Source organism: Bos indicus x Bos taurus, chromosome 9 (assembly GCF_003369695.1).
Source record: "Bos indicus x Bos taurus breed Angus x Brahman F1 hybrid chromosome 9, Bos_hybrid_MaternalHap_v2.0, whole genome shotgun sequence".
In the NCBI taxonomy this organism is placed as follows: Eukaryota; Metazoa; Chordata; class Mammalia; order Artiodactyla; family Bovidae; genus Bos; species Bos indicus x Bos taurus.
The window spans coordinates 86116169-86139364 of NC_040084.1; the positions used below are offsets into that span (position 1 = coordinate 86116169).

General features: G+C 42.8%; 1 protein-coding gene across 2 annotated transcripts in view; it reads left to right on the forward strand.

The window, feature by feature from the left end:
* UST (uronyl 2-sulfotransferase) overlaps nt 1–23196 on the forward strand; it is a 317706-nt gene that overhangs the window by 122663 nt on the left and 171847 nt on the right. For both annotated transcript variants that reach the window (XM_027551796.1, XM_027551795.1), the window contains exon 2: nt 13063–13106. In XM_027551796.1, the coding sequence (XP_027407597.1) occupies nt 13063–13106 (44 nt within the window). The remainder of the gene's footprint in view (nt 1–13062; nt 13107–23196) is intronic.

Genomic DNA, 23196 nt, shown 5'->3' on the forward strand with positions numbered 1-23196 from the left:
AGATGAGGTTTATTCTTCCTGCTTTTCCCCTGTGGGGAAAGTAAAACCCAGAAACTTCAAGACCTAGCTCAAGGTCACATTCAGGAAGTAGATTGCCACCTCGGATTGATGTGCTTCAAAAACCCACATTCTTTCTCTTGCGTTCAGTACTTTGGCTCATCTTTGGCAAAGAATATCTGATTTTTAGGCACTTATTTGTTTTTGTGGGGAGAGGTGTTTATATGGGCCTACAGAGTAATATATAGAGGTATGCTGCCCCTTTTTTATCTTCCAATATTATAGTTCCATGAACCACAAAATCTCACCTAAATCCTATTAAATCGGATACAAAATAGAACTAGAGAGATGATAGAAAAGGGAGTGATGCTGAATTTATTGAAACTCACCCTTTTTAAATAGAGACCGCCAGGCTCATGCGTTTGATTGCTAGTTAATTTTGTGAGGATTACTGCTCTGAATGACTTCAGTGGTTCCTGCTGCTCTATTAAAAATCCTCTTACATTTGAAGACCTAATAAACAGGAAACTATGATCTCTTCCTTGTGTTACTCAAAAGTTGATATGAAAGTATAATCCCAGATGGGATAGTTCAGTCTGCACTACAACATCTGTGTAAGACCGACGTCCCCATGAAAGCCATTTCATCCACATGCTTTCTAAATCAGCATCAGCATTTATGAGCACTCTTCAACTTCTCTCGTTTGTGTGCATATCATTGTAGTGTGGTTTATTTGAAACACCCTGTAGAGTGCTCTTTCATACTCATTTCCCTACAGCATGAAAAGAATTGGCAAGTGACAAGTAATTCTCTGTCAAACATATGACTGTTTCATTTAGAATATAGAGGACACAGATGCTCATTTACCAGTGGCCTCAGGCCATGGCCCAGGAGCCCATCAAGCAGAAGACAGAACTAGCAATGAATTTTTTTAATCCATTAAAAAATATGTATGTGTTAACACCAACCTCTAACAAAGTAGTGGTTCGTCACTCAGCGAGTTATTCGTAGGACATCACCAAGGCCCACTGATGACTTTCCTACCTAGTCTTCCTAGTCTTCACAGTGTTCTTCCATCTCGATTCTGGGTTCCCCTTTCCTCCAGGCTCACAGTGGTGCCATTTTTGCACACACAGCAGTCGCAGAAAACTCTCCCATCTGCCTACTGTTCCACTGCATAGAGCCCTAAGGTAGTATGGACTGGAATTCCTTTGAGCTTGAACCCAACTTCAAGTCCAGCTCTGACACCTCTATACATTTGACCCTGGGCTCAGGTCTTCTCTGTGGAAAGGGACCCTCTGTCCTGCTGACCTCCTAAGGTTGATGGGGGTGGGAGTTGCTGAAAAAGAAGGTCTTTTCAGGTGTGCCCCAAAGCCCTAGGAATCTTTGCACAAAGTTCTTTCTGCTTCTTAAATGAGACTTTGTCTTCTGATCTTTATTTCAAGGTCATAGAACATCCTTAACTTAGACTCATCGCCCTCTTTGACTGCACTCCTTCTCTTCCTTGAGTTAAGGAAACTCTGTTGTTCCTTCTCATTCTGCCCTGTACTTCTCCCCTTACAAGAGTCGTCACAAACAACTGAAGACTTATTTTGTAATCATTTGTTTAATGTCTATCATTCATTTTTATTGCAGACTTCAGAGGGCCAGTGCTATGGACTGTTTATTTACTCCTATACATATTGAAGCCCTATGCATTTATATACTCCTATCAGGTCAGGAAGCAACAGTTAGAACTGGACATGGAACAACAGACTGGTTCTAAATAGGAAAAGGAGTACGTCAAGGCTGTATATTGTCACCCTGCTTATTTAACGTATATGCAGAGTACATCATGAGAAACGCTGGACTGGAAGAAACACAAGCTGGAATCAAGATTGCCGGGAGAAATATCAATAACCTCAGATATGCAGATGACATCACCCTTATGGCAGAAAGTGAAGAGGAACTAAAAAGCCTCTTGATGAAAGTGAAAGAAGAGAGTGAAAAAGCTGGCTTAAAGCTCAACATTCAGAAAACAAAGATCATGGCATCCGGTCCCATCACTTCATGGCAAATAGATGGGCAAACAGTGGAAACAGTGTCAGACTTTGTTTTGGGGGCTCCAAAATCACTGCAGATGGTGATTGCAGCCATGAAATTAAAAGACGCTTACTCCTGGGAAGGAAAGTTATGACCAACCTAGATAGCATATTGAAAAGCAGAGACATTACTTTGCCAACAAAGGTCCATCTAGTCAAGGCTATGGTTTTTCCTGTGGTCATGTATGGATGTGAGAGTTGGACTGTGAAGAAGGCTGAGCGCCAAAGAGTTGATGCTTTTGAACTGTTGTGTTGGAGAAGACTCTTGAGAGTCCCTTGGACTGCAAGGAGATCCAACCAGTCCATTCTGAAGGAGATCAGCCCTGGGATTTCTTTGGAAGGAATGATGCTAAAGCTGAAACTCCAGTACTTTGGCCACCTCATGTGAAGAGTTGACTCATTGGAAAGGACTCTGATGCTGGGAGGGACTGGGGGCAGGAGAAGAAGGGGACGCCAGAGGATGAGATGGCTGGATGGCATCACTGACTCAATGGACGTGAGTCTGAGTGAACTCCAGGAGTTGGTGATGGACAGGGAGGCCTGGCATGCTGCAATTCATGGGGTCGCAAAGAGTCGGACATGACTGAGCGACTGAACTGAACTGATACATATTATATACAAATTGAAGTCCTGCCCCTAATTTGATGGCATTTGGAGATGGGGATTTCATGTGGTAATCAGGTTTAGATGAGGTCATGAAGATGGGGCCCCCATGATGGGAGTAGTGCCTTAATTTGAAGAGGAAGAGACCAGAGCCCTGTCTGTCTACCATGTGAGGCCACAGCAGGAAACACAGCCATCTGCAAGTCAGGGGGAACCCTGGACCACGATGTACCCTGATCTTAAACTTGTAGCCTCCAGAACTGTCAGAGAGAAATGTTTGTTGTTTAAGCCACGCAGTCTGTAGCCATTTATGATAGCAGGCCTGAACTAAGACAGGCAGGGTTCCTATCTTTTTACTCAGGCCTGTATCACTATGCATAGTGCCTGGCATAAAGTAAGCACTTGATAAGTGTTTGATGGATGAATTTGTGAGTGTCCTGCCTGCATGTTGCTCGGAAACATGAGCAACTCCACCCTCTCCAGTCCACTCCATCCCGGAGAAGCCCAAGACTGATCAGCCTGAGATGCCCTGAGAGCTAACAGGCCAGTATTTCAAAGTACCTGTGTCTCCCAGACTGGAATCTCTGAGTCAGGTAGGGAGTGTGTGGTGAGCAAAAGAGCTTCAGAATCAGGCAGCTGGACTCAGACCCAGGAGCGCCTGCTGATGAGCTGTTTGAGGTGGTGCAGGTCACTTCACCTCCCCCGTCTCAGTGTTCTCTGCTGTAAAATGGGCATGACAGTAGTTCTTGCCTCAGAGGTTGTCATAGAAACAAAGTGGTATGAGGTCTTTCGAGTGCTTAGCACAGACCCCAGGTCAGCATTGATGTGAACCATCAATGACGATATGAAAAGTACAGATTTTTCTGGCCTTGTTCTGTTTCTCTCAGGGTAGTTTCTTAGTTGTCTTTGTCCTGCTCATCTTCCCCTACATTCTTTAGGGGTTCTTTATGTGGTAAGCGTATAATGGAAAGTGTCCATCCTCATGGTGGCTAGTTCCTGGAAGAAGATTATCTGACTCTGATTAGAGCCTTGGAGTATGCAGGGCTGGGCTGCTCTCCCACTGGGTGTGTTATAGTCACAGAGGTGGAATCAGGTGACTGTAGTAATTACTTTGGGAGGAAAATCTAATGGAATGAAACAGAAACCTAAATGATTCCATCTCTTTTTTATACTTTATTCCTACCTGCATAAGATCATATAATACAATTATGATGATTCCCTGAGCTAGTTCAGCAATAATTCTTATTTATATTTAGGTAGTTATTATCACAATAGTACACTGATCATTTGATTCCAAAAGTAATTTCCTTCTACAAAGGTACCCTTGACATCCTATAATGTATATTAAGATTTAATGGGGGGATAAACAAGGCAGTAGATTTGATGTATTAAAAAACAAGGCAGTGATTTTGAGCCTGGAATACACAGAGGAAAGCATTCATTTGCTTTTAAAATTAATTAGAAATGAAAGCCACTTTCTAAATCATAACTGGTAACAATTTGTATTTTTTTTCAGGGTCTGGAATGCTCATTTTTATCATTTAAGCTTAAGAAGGTATTTGTAGGATTTTTTTTTTTTTTTTTGCTTTGTTAACTGGTTGGGGTGAACATTCAGGATTTTTTAAAAAGGTATTTAATATTTTTGTAAATGTATTTGAGTATTCTTAGTTAATAAAGCCATTTGCTTTAATTTAGTGGAAAATAATTTTATTAGAGCTTAAATAAAGTTGTGCAAGCAATGCTCCTCCATTACAGGGTCTTTGGGACTGTGTTAATTATAAGAAATGGAGCTATTGGAGACCATTACCGAGCACACAAACTCCTCATTGTTAACCATGGCTGGTGCGTGCTGACAGCTGCCTCTTAGGGAAATGTAACCCATGGTTAACGGTGGAAAGTGTGGCATTAGCATAATTTTTTGGCAAGGACTGAGCTGGGGCTGCAGCACTGCCTTCCACCTCGACTCTTTCATTACTGTATCTTATCAGACGCCCAGACTCTAGGGGGGAGATGAAACCATTCGATTGTGCTATAGGTAACCAAAACTCTGTGTGAAATGCCCATGTCTAAATAAAAGAAGAAAGGATTTCAATTGCTTATGATAATGATTTTAAAAGGGTCCCTGGAAGAAAGACTCTGAAAAGAATCGCTGGTGTTTGAACAAAATTGACACCATGTAGAGGTGGCTTTTTTTGACATTGACACTAATGCATGTTATGGTTTCTATAAGAGGAATTAGAATTTAAACAGTTTTATTCTTCAGGGACCAATTCAGACAAAAATAGATCTGCTAATGTAAGACTTAGAGTCAAGAATAAATTACACCCCCTGAAGGTTCTCTAAGTTCATTTGCACATTACTAAAGGTACTTCAAATAGTTGGGAATGAATTTTTGTATATTTCAGAGAACATATCAAGCCAGTGTTGAAAAGTAATAGAAAATATCAAATAGTAACTAGTGGTAAAAAAGCTACCTGCCATCTCCAAGTAATAAATGCTGGCGAGGATGTGGAGAAAAGGAAACCCTCTTACACTGCTGGTGGGAATGCAAACTAATACAGCCACTATGGAGAACAGTGTGGAGATTTCTTAAAAAACTGGAAATAGAACTGCCTTATGATCCAGCAATCCCACTGCTGGGCATACACACTGAGGAAACCAGAATTGAAAGAGACACGTGTACCCCAATGTTCATCGCAGCACTGTTTATAATAGCCAGGACATGGAAGCAACCTAGATGTCCATCAGCAGATGAATGGATAAGAAAGCTGTGGTACATATACACAATACTCAGCCATTAAAAAGAATACATTTGAATCAGTTCTAATGAGGTGGATGAAACTGGAGCCTATTATACAGAGTGAAGTAAGCCAGAAAGAAAAACACCAATACAGTATACTAACGCATATATATGGAATTTAGAAAGATGGTAACAATAACCCTGTATACGAGACAGCAAAAGAGACACTGATGTATAGAACAGTCTTTTGGACTCTGTGGGAGAGGGAGAGGGTGAGATGATTTGGGAGAATGGCATTGAAATACGTATAATACCATATATGAAACGAGTCGCCAGTCCAGGTTCGATGCACCATACTGGATGCTTGGGGCTGGTGCACTGGGACGACCCGGAGGGATGGTATGGGGAGGGAGGAGGGAGAAGGGTTCAGGATGGGGAACACATGTATGCCTGTGGCGGATTCATTTCAATATATGGCAAAACCAATACAATACTGTAAAGTTTAAAAAAAAAAAAAAAGCTACCTGCCAATTCAGGAGATGCAAGAGACACAGGTTTGATCCCTGGGTTCAGAAGATCACCTGGAGGGGGAAAATGGCAACCCACTCCAATATTCTTGCCTGAAAAATTCTATGGGCAAGAGGAGCCTGGGAGGCTATAGTTGGAGTCAAAAGAGTCGGACACAACGGAGCACACATTTTATAATAATGTTCTTTCTTGATAGGATAAGCTACTCCCTTGGCTGAGGACTCTCTTTGCTTTTGTCAGTAATAAATAATCTTATAAGCTTGAATATGAATGATACAATTGGTTAATAGAAGATGAGGAAGTGGCTACCATTCACTGAGCACTTACTGTGCGCCAGGCAGGCACTATGCTTAATGCTTTATACACATCTTGTTTCTCTATCATAAAACCCTATTACTCAGGTGCTATTCTGTCCTCAGTTGCAAATGGGAACATTAATCCTCAGGGAAACTGAGTGTTATTTCCAAGGTCACTCTGTCAGTAAGGAGTAGGACTTGACATTTGAACCCAGGTCTCTGTGTTCTGGTGCCTGCAGGATTTCCTTGGCCATCCCTGGGCTTCCGTTCCTGTTAAAGTGACAGTCGCTTCTATTAGCAGTGTCTTCCTGAATCTATTAAACAATTCCCCTGGGGCTCCTTTCCATTCTCCCTCTTACGTAGGAGCGACTGTTGCTATTTAAAGCAGAGGGCACATTGACAGTTCTGTTCAATAGTCCTTCAATGTCCGTGCTTCTGGCAGTTTCTCTGTCTGGCTGTGTTGGTTTCTGTTGGGTTCACGTGGATGTGGCAGGGAGCTCCTCTGTGTCGGCCAGATCCCCTCACTTCCGCTCCACTCCAGGACCCCAGCCTGGAAAGACAGGCAGCCTCAATGGGACCAGTGTCTTTGCTTCAGATTTTCCAAAGGCATTTTCCTTCCAGATCTTTGTGGGCCCTTAAAGCGTGTGTAGGGATCAAGCATTAGTGTCTCTAGGACTGATGAAACGGCCCTGTTGGTTTAAGTAGAGTGCAGTCTGGGGATTCTCCGGGCAGAAAGAGGATTATGCCTTTATCTCCCTTTCTACTGTGAAACAGGAGGGTCAGCAGAACGATACAGGTGAATAGGAACATATCTGTGCAGGAACAAATATATTCTGAAAGTATAAGCTCAGAAGATTATTCTTCAGAAGATTTGTGGAGTCCCAGAAAGGTCTGGGGGCAACCCATGTTGTTTAAAGGGTAATCTCTGTGCCCAGAGGTACCATGTGCCAGCCAACTTCCAGGCAGCCCGTGAGCCCGCCTGGCCCCCTGGAGCTGGAGCTAACTGGAACTCCCTGGTCGGCCCTCCTGTGATCATCTGCCCTCCCTTTGGGTTCTCCTTTGGCGTGAAATTCATGTATGGTGCTTCCCAGGTGGCTCAGTGGTAAAGAATCCACCTGCCAATGCAGGAGACTCAGGTTCAATCCCTGGGTCAGGAAGATCCCCTGAAGAAGGAAATGCCAACCCACTCCACTATTCTTACTGGGAGAATTCCATGGATAGTGAAGCCTGGTGGGCTACAATCCATAGGGTTGCAAAGAGTCAGGTACGACTGAGCGACTGAGCATGCGTGCATGTTGTAGAATCTCTCCCCAGAAATGATAGAGGGGACCCATGATTAAGATCTCCCTAAATAAGATCTTTGATCTTTTATTTCTGAAAATGAGATTCAGCCTGAATTAAGAACTCTAATCTCTGCTTTGTAGCTCAGTGATTCTCAATCCTAGCCCAGATATTAGAATTATATGAAGAACTTGAAAATACTAGTTGCCAAATGACTTGTCCCCAAATAATTAAATTGGAATACTTAAGGATGGTGTCTGGCATCAATATTCCTTAAAAACTATTGCAGTGGAATGTGCAATAATGGAGAGGCGGTGAGGGGTCTTGCCGCTGCTGCTGCTCCTCAGTACAGCTTATACTGCTGCAGCTTCCTAGGTGCTTAGTATGTACAAGTTTTGTTCTAGGCTTTTTCATAGAATGAGCTTACTCTCATGTACTCCTTACAGTGAACTGTAAGCTTATTTTGTTTCTATAGATGTGTATATGGAAAACTTTGAGGAGGTAGAGCAGTTTATTCAGAGTGGAATGGCACTTTTTGGAGATATTCTTTATTATGAAAGTGAGACTTAACCTGCTCTTCTAGGTGCACTGTATCTGGTTTTTCATAACATTGTTCTAGTAAGTGCACAAAGAGTAACTCCCGGGTATTTGGACTTAACACCTTTGCACATAATACACGTGGTCTTTCACTTATATTAACAACATCAACGGTCTTGCTGGGAGGTCTCCACCAGGAAAAGCCAGGTAGCAGGGTGAGATGTAGAATGTGTTCTCACCTAGCTGGTCCGAAAGTCTGAGACGGCTTGTTCTAGTGAGGGCATTTCTAAAACCACGAAACCACCTTGTCAGTGGTTTTGGTATACAGCTAGATCAGTTTTAACCACGTATAGAGCCACAAAACCACTACCAACATCAGGGCTGTTGTTCAGTTGCTAAGTCACGCCCCACTCTTTGCGACCCCATGGACTGCAGCGTGCCAGGCTTCCCTGTCCTCCACTATCTCCTGAATTTGCTCAAATTCATGTCTGTTGAGTTAGCGATGCTATCTAACCATCTCATCCTCTGCCGCCTCCTTCTCCTTTTACCTTAGTCTTTCCCAGCATCAGGGTCTTTTCCAGTGAGTCGGCTCTTCACATCAAGTGGCCAGAGTATTGGAGTTTCAGCTTCAACATCAGTCCTTCCAATGAATATTTAGGGTTGACTTCCTTTAGGATTGACTGCTTTGATCTCCTTACTGTCCAAGAAATTCTCAAGAGTCCTCTCCAACACCACAGTTCAAAAGCATCAATTCCTCCGCGCTTAGCCATCTGTATGGGCATAGATCAGCAAGTAGAGTTCAGAGGACTGAAGTGTTGCTTCCTATCAGTACCACCCTGCTTCCTCCGCCCACCTGAGCAGACTCCGAAAGCTTGGCTTTCTGTAAGAGATTTATCTACATGCCAGCCTGAGTATGCAATCTCTTGGCATTTTGGAGATAGGTCCTTCAGAAAGTTTGACTGATGGTAGGAGTGGAACCATGTGGGGTGTATACCTTTCTTTCATTCCCTAACTTGACCACATACTGTAATCCTTGATCCCCAAAGGAAGGACTTGAGATCCAAAAAGGAGGCTGAAATCAGAGCTTTGAAAGTGTGGGTTAGTTTCTGGGAAGAAATGAAATGATACACCCCTACAGGACCCCAAAGATTACATGGATTGGAGACTGGGAGTGGAGGTGGGTGACAGGTAAGCTTTTGTCCTCTGTCCTGGCCCCAGACACTCGTCTGCCTTGCTCACCTTTTCTATTGATTTGTATTGTGAGCTCTAAGCTCAGAGGCCCCAGGGCTGGGGTCTGCCCTCCCTTCTCCACCACTTGACACCCTCCATGGAATCCTCTCTAAGACAGAGCAGCAAGAAGCCTCTTTGATGCCTGGGAGCCTGTTCAGGGAAGCGCGTTTTGGTAACAGCCCTCATCCTTTGATCTCCACAGCCCACAAGGTACCAACTTCAGGTTTGAAAATCCTGACAATCTCATTTATTTTGCGCTCTGAAAACCTAAGATCTTAGGATGAAAAGCTCTACCTTAAACACCAAAAAATAATAACACTTATACCCTAGGAGGATAAAAACTTGGTGTCTCCAGCTAAAGAGATGTTTTTTATTCGTGTAGCTTTTCATTTCCTTTTCCATACCTCTGTTACAAGTACACGGCCCTGGGAACCTCTGTGTTCTAATAAAGCACAGGAACGTAGGTGTAGATGGAAACCTGGGGGGCTGCTGGCAGCGGGAACAATGAGGTCCATGGTTCAGTGCCAGCCCTGGTCAGCCCTGGTCATTTCTTTATGTAGAAAGAAGTGATGTCTTATGATGAGGGAGGGAGGGAGGGAAAGAAGAAGAAGCTGACAAAGCAGGGACATTTGACCTGAGCCTGAGCAAAGTGGGTGGACAATAGCTTTTTCTGGTAGAGGAAAGAGCCAGTTGCAAAGGCCCCTAGCTGACAACAGATTCCTGATCCTGGAGCAGAGAAAAGGCTGTTGTGCTGGTGGCAAGTGTGGCAGGAGACAGGGCCTGAGTCATGTAGGATTAGAGACCATGGTACGGAACTGATTATTTTGTTCTTAGAGAAATGGATTTTAAGCAGAGGGCTAACGTGGCCAGATTAATAAGGTTAAAAGATCCCTCTGGTTGCTGTGTGGTAGGGGAGAAAATTGACAATCAATGAAGAGAAGGCTTGTCCCTCTCTGGTGGCCCAGAGGGGTTGGTGAGAAGTGGTCTGACTTAAGTAATATTTTGAAAGCTGAGCCAACAGGACTTGCACATGGGTTGGTATGGATGGGAGAAGGGAAAGAGATAGATCAAAGCTGACAAAGGCTTTGAAGCCTGTCTTGCAAGGAATGTGTTGTGTAGCCCGATATAGAAGACAAGAAAAATAGTGATTTGGGAGACATAATAGAAGCAAATAAAGAGTTCTCTTGGGACTCCCTGGTGATTCAGTGGTTAAGAATCCACCTTGCAATGCAGGGACTTGGGTTTGAACCCTGATCAGAGAACTAAGATCTCACATGCAGGTGAGTATCTAAGCCCAAGCGCTGCAACTACTGAGCCCCCGCGCCACTACTAGAAAGCCTGTGCCCTGCAACAAAAGATCCCACATGATGCAAGGGAGTCTGCGAAGCACAATTGAGACCTGACCCAGCCAAATAAACAAATGATTAATTAATTAATTAATTAATTAAAAGAGCTTTGTTTGGATGGTGAGGTGTGAGATGCCTATAGACATCCAGGCTGAGGTGCTAAAGAATCAGTGGATACACATGTCTGGAATCCAAGGGAGTAGTCAGGCATTGAAATCATTCATTTCAGGAGTTCTGGGCACTTTGGTTTTTACAGAGACTTCCCATATTTTAGAAGCGTGTAGCGGTTGATTCCTGGGATGAACACCTGGAGAAGATGCTGGAACGTGTTGGGATTCCTCACATTCCTCCTGGGGAAAACATGTTTACATGATGAGCAGGCGGGACCCTCTGCAGCCGTCCTGACCACTTACGGTGGAGTCCCTCTGAGTATGTTGCTACACTTAGGCAACCATTTTTCTGTGTTCTTTTCTGCATGTCTTCTTTCCTAAGTCATATATATATATATATATCAACTTCCTATTCAAGTCTGTTCCCCGTGGAGTGCTGCACAATAATTAAGATCTAGCAAATTATGAATCCTGTTCACATTTCAAAGTTTCCTGAAAGTAACCCAGTCACAAGCATTCCAGGTGTTTGTGTGTGAGTGTCATATACATGAAAATTTGACCCCACTGTCCTTCTTATACAAACAGCCAGTTAGATTACAGTCATTGTACACACCATGTAAATAGTAAATCAGAAGACCAGGAAGAAACAGGGGTTGGATAATGCCTCAGAAAGGGGAAAAAAATATCTGTAAGCCAAACAGCACTTATTTATTGTGTTTAGATAAGTTTCCCCACTTGAACTGTCCCTAGCTTAAACTCTGCTTCCCCTTTTTATTCCTACTTATTAAGTTCCTTTTGCCATCTCCTGAAAAATGGGGCTAGTGCACTGGGACGACCCAGAGGGATGGTATGGGGAGGGAGGAGGGAGGAGGGTTCAGGATGGGGAACATATGTATACCTGTGGCGGATTCATTTTGATATTTGGCAAAACTAATACAATTTGTAAAGTTTAAAAATAAAATAAAATTTAAAAAAAAATTATATGCCCAGAAAAAAAAAATAAAAATGTAAAAAAAAAAAAAAAAAAAAGCACCTTTTACTGACCTTATTCCCTAATCTGCTGTCTTCTGTAAGTCTCCTGGCATTTTGGCTATTTCCTACATTTTGCTCTGTTAGAAAGTCTGGTCATCTTCACTTTCCCACTAAACTCACCACATCACCGGCTCCCCTACACAATCAAACACGGTGCCAGCTGGTAATACTGGTGGTGCCCAGGCTGTGCAAAAGCAGGAGACAGCAACACTCCAGGTGGGCTTTTCAGAAGAGCAGGTGCCAAGCACCTTCTGGAAAAACCAGTCTCCCTTCCTATCTGCAGCTTAACAGCTGTGGGTCTGTGAGCAAGTTACTAGGTTTCTCCAGGCCTCCGTTCTCTTCTCAGTAATTGAGGATCATTCTAACCCACCTCTGATGTTTGAATTAAGTGAACAAATACCTTTAAAACACTTAGTAGAGTACTTGCTACCCAGAAGGAATTCAGTAAGCTTTAGTTCCTATCAGAAACCCCCTGAGTCTTTATCCCTCAGGAAACAATAACCACACACTCTGAAAACACACACATACCACTAAGTGGCTATTAGCGAAGACAAATCAAGCTTCGGAAGCAAGCTAGACTGAAAAGATGAAGGGAAATTGATAATCAAGACAAAGTAGAGAAACAATGCAGCGGTTCTCCAAGTGTGGTTTCCGGACCCGCAGCATCACGTGGGAGCTTGGTAGCGATGCAGATTCTCACAACTACTGTGGTGCTAGTGGTAAAGAACCTGCCTGCTAATGCAGGAGACATAAGAGACATGGGTTTGATCCCTCGGTTGGGAAGATCCCCTGGAGGAGGGCATGGCAACCCACTCCAGTATTCTTGGCTGGAGAATCCCATGGACAGAGGAGCCTGGCAGGCTACAGTCCACAGGGTCACAAAGAGTTGTACACGACTAAAGCGACTTAGCATGCGCATGCGCATCAGAACTCTGAGAGTGGGTTCAGGCAGTCTGAGTGTTAGCAGCCTCTGCAGGTAATTCTGATACGTGTTGAAGCTGGAGAACCACTGGCCTAAAGTAAACCTAGCAGATATTGGGTGGGGAATAATGGTCCATGTCTGTGTGCATACACACCGTGGTTGGTAGAATGTTTGTAGCTGCTGAAGCTATTAACCAAGCCTGGTCGTATCAGCAAAGTATCACCAAACTGGAGATTAATTACCCATTTTCCTTTGGTACTGTTGTCTGAATAGAAATATAACTAAAATACTTATTTTCCATGACTTTTGGGTTGAAAACTATTAAGTCATCAACTTTTTCTTCTTTTTTTTTTTCCTAGGAAATTCCACTTACTTGGATGACCATGGACCACCTCCTAGTAAGGTAAGATCTTTGCTTATGCTATTAAAGCCCCTTTTCCTTCTCTCAGTACCTATAGCCTCCAACAACCCAACCACATCCCTCTTGGCCCAGAGTTGTTCATAAGAAGATAGTAGGTACGGGTGTCAAGTTCATCTTTGATTAACAGTGAGTAGAAAAAGGAAGCATGCAAAGAATATAAAAATGGGTAAAAATAATGTTGGTATGTTAACATCTTTTCACCCTTGTTTCTTACTTCTAGCAGGATGGAAATGAATCCCAGAATCGATGAGGCCAGGGTTCCAGATAAAGGTCCCTTGAGTGTCCCCTGAGGGAGCAGGAGGCAATGTTTATTTCATCAGTAGCTGTGGCTCTCCCAGGCAGGGGAGCCTCAGGGCTGAGTTAGGACTTCTGGCTGCTTCTCCTGGTTGCTGCCTCCTTTGCCTCTGTATCCTTGCTGGCCCATGATGTGGGTGTCCACAACCCAGCCCCCTCATGCCGTCAGGCCTTGGGCCCGACTCATGTCTGCTCCTTCCTCCTTGGCCTGGCTTACCTGGGCTACTCCACTCAGGGTTCAGTCCCCTGGGGCCAGCCTTCTCCGCCAGTGTCCTTTCAAGCCTGGCCTGGAGTGGCTGGCACAACCACTTCTGCTCTTAGAAGCAATATTGGCATGATTTGTAAGGGTCAGAACTATCCAGTGAAGTGTAGTTCCCCACAACTATCTACTTTCTTAACCTCAATGAAAACCAAATATTAATCTACTGAAAAAGGAGAAAAATATAGATGCTCTTTGACCACTTAAGGTGATATCACCAAAGTGCAGTTGTAAGGACATAGTGAGAAAATCAAGCACTCACCTTAGAGGCTGGAAATGTACTATAAAACTGGTTTTTGAATTTATGGGATCTAAAGAAGAACTCTACCATGTTTAAGACCACGAGCTTTGGAATAAGGTATTTCTAGAGTTGGTAGAACTCTAGATAGAGTTCTACTGCTATCAGCATATGACATTGAACAGATAACTTGATATGTCAAGCCTCAATTTTTTTGATGTGCAAAGTGGGTTAAAAATATGACCCACAGTAAGGGCATCTAAAAAGACTGAACGAGTTGATATATGACAAGCCCTCAGCACCTAGCATGTGATAAATGTTAAATAAACGGTAGCTAGTGTTAACTAGACTAGAATAGCATTAAGATTATTGATGAATGGTACAGTGAAATTTATCGCAGTGGTGAGTGGTGTATCACTTGGTCCACTGCATATATACTGAATGCCTGTGATGCTGCAGGCACTAGGAATACAGATAGGAAACAAAACAAGAACAACGACAAGGCCATTCCTACCCTGGAGAAACAAAGGAATATAGAGGATTAGACACCATCTAGGATAAGGAGTGCATCTAGCTCATCTCAGTATCCTCACATCCTTGGGTTTAGCCTCGATGCACGGAGAGGCGCATCCTGACTATTCATTAATTTTCACTGAACTGGACCACGGGATCCAGAGCTGGAATCTGAATTAGGTCTCCTGGCTCCCATCCCAGGTTCTTTCCACTCGGCCAGTATTCTCAAACTTTAGCTTGCATCAGGATTTCCTGGAGGCTTGTTCAAACACGGATTTCCAGGCCCATACCCCTAAGTGTCTGATGCAGTAGGTCCAGGGTGGGATGGGAGAATTTGCATCTTTAACCAGCTCCTGAGCGATGGTGAATACTGCACGTCTTGGGACCACGTTTGAGATCCACTGCTCTAAAACCATGAATATCAAGAAAATCGGTTCCCTGGACACTTTCTGTGTTATTTTTTACTGCCAATAGCCTAGAGAGAATGGCATGGCTTCTTGCGTAAAGGCTATTAATTAATAATGATGACTCACCATTGTAACCTTTCTTGTGGTGAAAACATATTTTCTTTGGTCAATAACCTATCCCGGAGGGAAAATAAGTGGGAGTGGGGAAGGATGGTGTGGACAGCCTGCTAGGTTCCTTCACCCCTAACTGTGTTTCTCTCCTAAGTTGGGCCAAGTGAGCCTTCCCCACCCCCAGCTCCCTCTGCTCTGCAGGGAAAGGGGCTAGGTGACTCAGCATGTGGGGTCTATTAGCTGTTAGTGGCATGTCAGGCCATTACTTTGGGTTCCAGGTCTGATAAACAGGATTTTACTTGGTCAGAAGACACAGGCCCACTTTCCATAAACTTACCTTCTGGAGCTCAGTCCTTGGTGACTCACCTGGAACTATTCCTTTAGCCTGTCTAGGGGCCTTGCTCTTGCCAAGTTGGCCATCTTACCTACTTCTTTGCTAGTCTGGTGGTGCCTGGATTCTGTATTTGCTGGGCTCTCGCCCCTTGATCCCAAAGGGCTTTCCCTGGCTCTGCATTCTCCACCTCCTACTAATCTTCACCTCTCTCTCTTCTGCCACTCCCAACTAAGACTTAACCATGATGCACAAGTCATATCAGATCATTTTAGGTCACTTTCAGAATAAATCCAGTTTTATAAACTCCACTCAAGTTTTAAAATTGGGAGTATGATTTCTTTCAGCCAGCAGAGATTATAGGTAATACAGCAGAGATTATATAATACAGATTCTTTCACTATAACTGTATTTTCATTATCTAGGAGTGGAGTAGCAAAAACCCTCTTCACTTTCTAAGCAGTAGCCAAAATAATAAAAATGAGTAAAAATAATATTGGTACATTAACATCTTTTCATCCGTGCTTATTACCTCTGGCAGAGTGGAAATGAACCCCAGAAGTGATGAGGTCAGAGTTTCAGATAAGGGTCCCTTGAGTGTCCCCCGAGGTGAGGCCTTGGTTATTTAAGTCTGCAGACCACTGGTATATTCAGGGACATGGTGGTATCAGGGAATAAGGACTCACACACGTGTGGCCTCCAGAGTGAACCCCCAGTCTGTCAGTAGGAAGCACAACTGAGTCCAGATGCACAGTTTTCATATTTGTTTAGCACTCAGAAATAACTTTTTGATGCCAAGACTAAAAGAGGTGTGATCTAGATAAAGTAGGATTTTGAAACCCTGAAAATGGACTGAGGTTTACAGGCGAGTTCTCATTTTATTGCAAGTTCAGTTCCACAAGTTTCGCATTCCACAAGTAATTACCATTTAGGAATTGGGGTGTGTGCCACATGGCTCATCCAGGGCCCAGGGCTTCATTCTCTCCAGTTTTTTCATAGAAAAGAACCAAATGCCTCTGACTTTTACTTGTTTTTCAAATCCACTTTAACCTCCCAGTTTTTGATCTAAGTCATTATTCAAAGGCAGATGTTAATGTTTTCTTTTGTCGACTGCTTTTTACGACCGCTTTGTGTGTACACAGAATTTAGTGGTTGAAGGTTAGAGCCCTACTGAGACTGAACAGGGAGGTTTCTGTTGAATGAACTAGAAAGATACTTTTGAGTACAAAATCAGGTGTGACACAACAGTGCAGTGTGATCCCACATCTTAAACTTGTTTGCATACGTCGTGTGTACACAGAGAGAAACCTGGGAGAATAAGATGTTCAGTCCGGATGGTGAGATTTTTAGGAGGTTTTTTAACTCATTTCCTTATTTTTTGTATAAATTTGAGTTCATTGAAGTGATGCTTGCTCAGTCTAAAAACTGGGTGGGGCTGGGGGAATGCCACCACCTCCACCCCACCAACCCCGCCAAAGGTGTTGTGAGCTGCTGGCATTGGCAATGATAAATTCTGGAGGTAGCAAAAAGGACAGATATTATTTCACATATGTTGGGTTCCCAAGTCGGATAGATAAGGAGAGCTGATCTAAGCAACTCAAGAAAAATAAAATCTCTATCCATCACTGATGTCTGTCATTTCTTATGTGCCAAGCACTCGGCTAAGCACTTTGCATGGAAGTTTAGTCTCTGTAAAACTTACAGGCTTCCTTGGTGGCTCCATGGTAAAGAATCCACCTGCCAATGCAGGAGACGCAGGTTTGATCCCTGGGTTGGGAAGATCCCATATGCTGCGGAGCAGCTAAGCCTGTGTGCCGCAACTACTGAGCCTGTGCTCTCGAGCCTGGAACCACAACTCCTGAGCCCACGTGCCGCAGCTACCATAGCCTGTGTGTCCTAGAGCCATGCTCTGCAACAGGAGAAGCCACAGCAATGAGGAGCCCTCACACTGCACCTAGAGAGTAGCGCCCACTTGCCACAACTAGAAAAAACCTTACAGCAAAGAGACTCAGCACAACCAAGAATCAATCAGTAAATAAAATATTACACATTAGAAAGAAATCTAGAGAGGGGACTTCCCTGGAGGTTCAGTGGTTAAGACTTCACCTTCCAATGCAGGGGTTGTGGGTTCGATCCCTGATTGGGAGCTAAGATTCCACATGCCTTGTGGCCACAAAACCAAAGCATAAAACGGAACCAATATTGTAACAAATTCAAGAAAAGACTTAAACAGTCCACATTAGAAAAAAAAATCTTTAAAAAGCTCTGGAGAAGAAGTAGTTATTTAATCCTTATTTTGCAGATGAGGGAACTGGATCTTAGGGAGGCTGAAAAACTTGCCGGAGGGATGCACCAAGTCTTGGACTTGGGACTCCAGCCCAGGACTGTGTCTGTAGCTCCAGGGTTCACTTTTAACCATTCCAAGATGACTAATTTAATATAAAGACAGTAATTTTTTTGACCTTATTTCTGGAGGTTTACCCTTTTATTATATATAAGTTCTCTGGCATTTTAACTAATATGATAAACAAGCTTTAACTCTCAGTACACCAGAAAAATAGTCATCACCATTTACTATTGGGTCCAATGGAACTTTTAAAAATATCAATCCAGTCAATATTTTTCTTCTTTTTCCTTCCAATCACCATTGTATACATACCCGCCATCAGCATTTGCTCATGTACATACTGTATATAGAGTGAATTTTGATATACAGACATTATAAAAGGTGAAAAAAGACTGTCCCATGTTCATTTAGCAAAATGGGATGGTCTAGGTTTTTTTTGAAGCCTTTTATTTTGTATTGGGGTATAGTTGATTAATGATGTTGTAGTAATGTCAGGTGAGTAGCAAAGGGACTCAGCCATACCTACACTTGTATCCATTCTCCCCTAAACTCCCCTCAGGATGGTCCAGGTTCTTATTGCAAAATATCGTTTGTGTGTGTTAATTGCTCAGTCATGTCTGACTCTTTGCAACCCTGTGGGCTGTAGCCCACCAGGCTCTTCTGTCCATGAAATTCTCCAGCAAGAATAGTAGAATGGGTTGCCATTCCTTTCTCTAGGGGATCTTCCTGACCCAGGGGTCGAACCTGGGCCTCCTGCATTGCAGGCAGATTCTTTACCGTCCGAGCCACCAGGAAAGCCCAAGTATTGTTTGATGAAGTCCTTACCCTTGATGACCAAATGCATGGGAATACCATATTTTCTTTTTGTCCTTAGAAATATGTTGGTCCCTCATAGACATTTTAGCTTGAAAGAATTAATGTAGGATATCATCATCTGAAGACTCATGGTCTGAGGTTTCACTTTCATGATCAATTGAATTTCATCAGCATCTTCAGGGTCTTGAGTGCTGAGCTCTGACTCTGAGCATTCTTTTCTGATTTTTTTTAATGCCTGGGAAACCTCTCCAACCATCGATTTCCTTCTCTTTGTCATCAGAGGCGAGAATGAAACATTCCGAATTCTCCGCTCTATTCAATGAATATTAAAAACAAACCACAAAGATGGTGTTTCCAGTCTTCTGCTAAACCTTTCATAAAGATGATGCAACACTTTAGGCAGCACAATAAAATATGAAGAGTGAGGCAGTAGTGACAAGCTATTTTCTTTAATGAATCGTTCTACGCCTGCAGTGTTCAGTACAGGAGCCCTTAGGTTCATATAGCTATTTAAATTAATTAAAATTCAAACAATAAACATTCATGTCTTCAGTTGCCTTGGTCACATATCACATTCTTTGTAGCCATGTGCGGCTAGTACTACTGTAGTGAACAACACAGAATAAAACATTTCAATCATCGCTGGACAGCGTGTAGTTCTAAGCTATTCCATCATCTTCCATTTTTTTCTATTACTTTAGTCTTTTTAAAGCATACTTGGGAATAATTGATGCATAATTGGTTGGTAATTGTTTTAGGATGATGAACTAGCAAAATGTTTCAAGATACAGGGAGAGAAATCATTTGAGACTCCATAATGGGTCTTAAATTTTTAAAAGAGGCTAGCAGATCCTATTATATGGTAATTACATTATATTACATACTATATATTATTATTATCTAATTATAATTACATTATATGGACCTATTATATGATAATTGCAAGGTAGGGTGAGTTTTATTCTCTTTATTTTTTTAAGAAAAAGTATATTTTCTTTGGAACACCTCTAAGAAAGAATTAAAATCAAGAAATATTAGTCCATACAAGTAGTTAGAACTGCTCAAAAAACAAAAAATCCCAAAACCTAAAACACTAAAACTGATTCCAGGAAATCCTAATGTTTATTGAGACTTAAGATAGATTACTGACATCTGCATTTGTATACAAACGTATTCTGACATATAATGCATATATGTTATTTTTATATGTAAAGTAATATGCTAGCTAATTTAGTATTTGAGATTCTATTTTTAAATGGCTTCATTAGAAAAGGGTTTACAATTTGTTATGCTGTAAAATCTCCAAATAAATGAGAAGTGGTAGTATTAATTGAGGTGACATTTATATGCACTTAGCCGTATCTACTACTACTACTACTAAGTCGCGTCAGTTGTGTCCGACCCTCAGCGACCCCATGGACTGCAGCCTTCCAGGCTCCTCTGTCCATGGGATTTTCCAGGCAAGAGTACTGGAGTGGGGTGCCATATCTGTCAATGAACAATTGCTCAATGAAGGTTAGTTCTTACCCACCCCGCTAGAAGCTAATTTCTCGTTGTGTGCTCAGTCACTCAGTCATGTCCAACTCTTTCTGACCCTATGGACTGTACCTCACCAGGCTCCTCTGTCCATAGAATCTTTCAGGCAAGAATACTGGAGTGGGTTGCCACTTCCTACTCTGGGGGATCTTCCCAACCCAGGGATCAAACCCACATGTCTTGCATCTCCTACATTGGCAGGTGGATTCTTTTCCACTAATGCCACCCGGGAAGCCCTAATTTCCCCTTTATTGTTGGTGTTCAGTTGTGCAGTCATGTCTGACTCTTTGTGACCTCATGGGCTGCAGCACGCCAGGCTTCCCTGTCCTTCACTATCTTCTGGAGTTTGTGCAAACTCATGTCCGTTGAGTCAGTGATGCCATCCAACCGTCTCGTCTTCTGTCGTCCCCTTCACCTCCTGCCTTCAGTCTTTCCCAGCATCAGGATTTCCCTTTAGTATCAATTAATTAATGAGTGACTACTTTGAGCTGGGACTCAGGGAGACATGATAAAAACTGAAGATAATCCCCTGCCATATTATAAGGACTTCCCTGGTGGCTCAGATGGTAAAGTGTCTGCCTACAGTGCAGGAGACCCGGGTTCAATCCCTGGGTCGGGAAGATCTCCTGGAGAAGGAAATGGCAACCCACCCCAGTATTCTTGCCTGGAAAATCTCATGGATGGAGGAGCCTGGCAGACCACAGTCCATGGGGTCACAAAGAGTCAGACATGACTGAGCGACTTCACTAATATAATCTAGTTGTGTCTTAAGATTTCAAGGAACTGAAGACTATGAGAGCACATGGTTCTGTGGTGGATGTATTCGTTAGTCTAAATGATCCTGTGCAGACAACCATTCATTCATTCAGGCGTGTACTGTGCACCAGATTTGTGTTGAACTCTGCTAGGTGCTGAGGCCATAGGGCTGCAGAAGGTACAGTCCCTGCCCTCAAGGAGTTTAGACTCTAGTGGGAAAGACAGGCTAGCACACAGATCCAATCTAATACATTAAGTAGGTGGCTAGGTGGTATGATAAGGATGAATCCAGGAGGTTCTGCCTGACCTTCCCTCCAAGTGGGAGCCCTGAAAATGGAATAAGAAGAACAAACCAAGTCAAAGAGTCTGGTACAGACAGGGTGAGGGGGAGTGGGGCTCGCTACTGGGATTTGAGGAGTGGTGTGTGGAAAATTGAGTTATAAACTGCTTTGAGGAGCTTGGCTTTAACAGGAAGGAGTGAAAAAATGACAACTAAGGAGATGGAGACCACACTGACATAATTGTATTGTAGAAAAAAGTTATCTAGGAGGAAAAGAGTGAAGAATGACAAATTCAGTTCTGAATTGACCTGTGTCCCTCAAAAGACATGGTGTAGTCCAAACCACAGGAATCTGGGAATTCAGTCTTCTTTGGAAATAGTCTCTTTGCAGATGTCATAACATTAAGATGAGGTCATACTGGGCCCTAAAAGCTATGACAAACCTAGACAGTGTATTTAAAAGCTGAGACATCACTTTGCTGACAAAGGCCCATATAGCCAAAGTTATGGTTTTTCCAGTAGTCATGTATGGATATGAAAGTTGGACCATAAAGAAAGCTGAGAGTCAAAAGAACTGGTGCTTTTGAACTGTGGTGCTGGAGAAGACTCGAACAGCAAGGAGATCAAATCAGTCAATCCTAAAGGAAATCAACCCTGAATATTCACTGGAGGGACTGATGCTGAAGCTGAAACTCCAGTCCTTTGGCCACCTGATGCGAAGAGCCGACTCATTGGAAAAGACCCTGATGCTGGGAAAAATTGAGGGCACGAGGAGAAGGGGGCGACAGAAGATGAGATGGTTGGGGATGACATCATTGACTCAATGGACATGAGTTTGAGCAAACTCCAGGAGATAGTGAAGGATAGGAAGCCTGGTGGGCTGTGGTCCATGGGGTTGCAAAGAGTTGGACACAACTGAGCGAATGAACAGCAACAGATCCCATATGCCTGATGTCCTTGGGAGAAGAAGGAAATTTGGACATAGAGACAGAGACCAACAGGAAGAAGGCCATGTGATGATGGAGGCAAAGATTGGAGTCAAGTAACACCAAGGATTGCTGACAACCACCAGAATCCAGGAGAGAGACATGGAACACATTCCCCTCTGAGCCCTCAAAAAGAAGTTAGCCCTACTGACACCTTGATTTCCAACTTCTGGCCTCCTGAACTGTGAGAGAATAAACTTCTTTTGCATTAAGCTACCTAATTTGTGATATTCTGTTATGGCAGTCCTAGAAAATATTCAAATGGACTGAGTTTTATACCTTCAATTACCAGGATAGCGTTGTGTTATATACCCTGTTAGGCATTATTTGGTTTAAGTTAATAAGCATTGAAACTATCCTTAGAAATCTATCATTAGGATAATTTAAGTGCACTTTCCAGTGTTTTTCAACATTCACTTTTCCCCTAACTATCCGGCTTCACTTTTCTTGGTAATTTCTTTTTCTTTATAATTCTTCTGTCTTTTGCTATTTTATTGTCCCCAATATTCTTCATAATTTATTTCATTTGAAATTTGTATCTATTGTTCAAATTGTGCTTTTTAATACTCAAAAATCATTTTATACTTTTTATACATTTTATATTTTTCTCTGAAAAGGACATCAGCAACAATCCAGTTAGGAAGATGGAGTGCATATTTGTTTTGGTTTGGTTTTTCCCTTTCAATATCTCCTTTAAAATTAGAGATATATTTTCTGAAAGAAGGTGTTCTAATGTTCTCTAGTGAAGAAACCATGTTTTCCATTCCTTGCTTGGAGCCTATGAAGGAAAGCTCACATATTTAGTAATCATAGCAGGTGAGTGACTTCTGGAAGATACTGAGAGTACAGTTACTTGCAGGTGTCTTGCCCAAGCATCCATCAACTTAGAGAGGGTTTCTGCATCCAAAACGCCCCTTTTCCCCGAGGCAGGATTGCTAAACTTGATATTCACGTACGTTTGGTCACAATCAATTTTTACTGGAAAGAGTAGAGCTAAGATTCAAGAGGAAAAGCAATTTCTTGTTTCTTTCCTCTAAACCCTCAAAACTGTTTTTTTTAGGATGTAGGCATGGCCATCCACCTTGTTTTCCTCTGTCTGTGAAGTCTGCAAGAAGCACACACCCCTCTGGCACAAAACGGCTGTGTGCTGGGCCCGCCTTGTATGCCTGCTTCCGTGTCCACGGTTCCTGAAGCTATG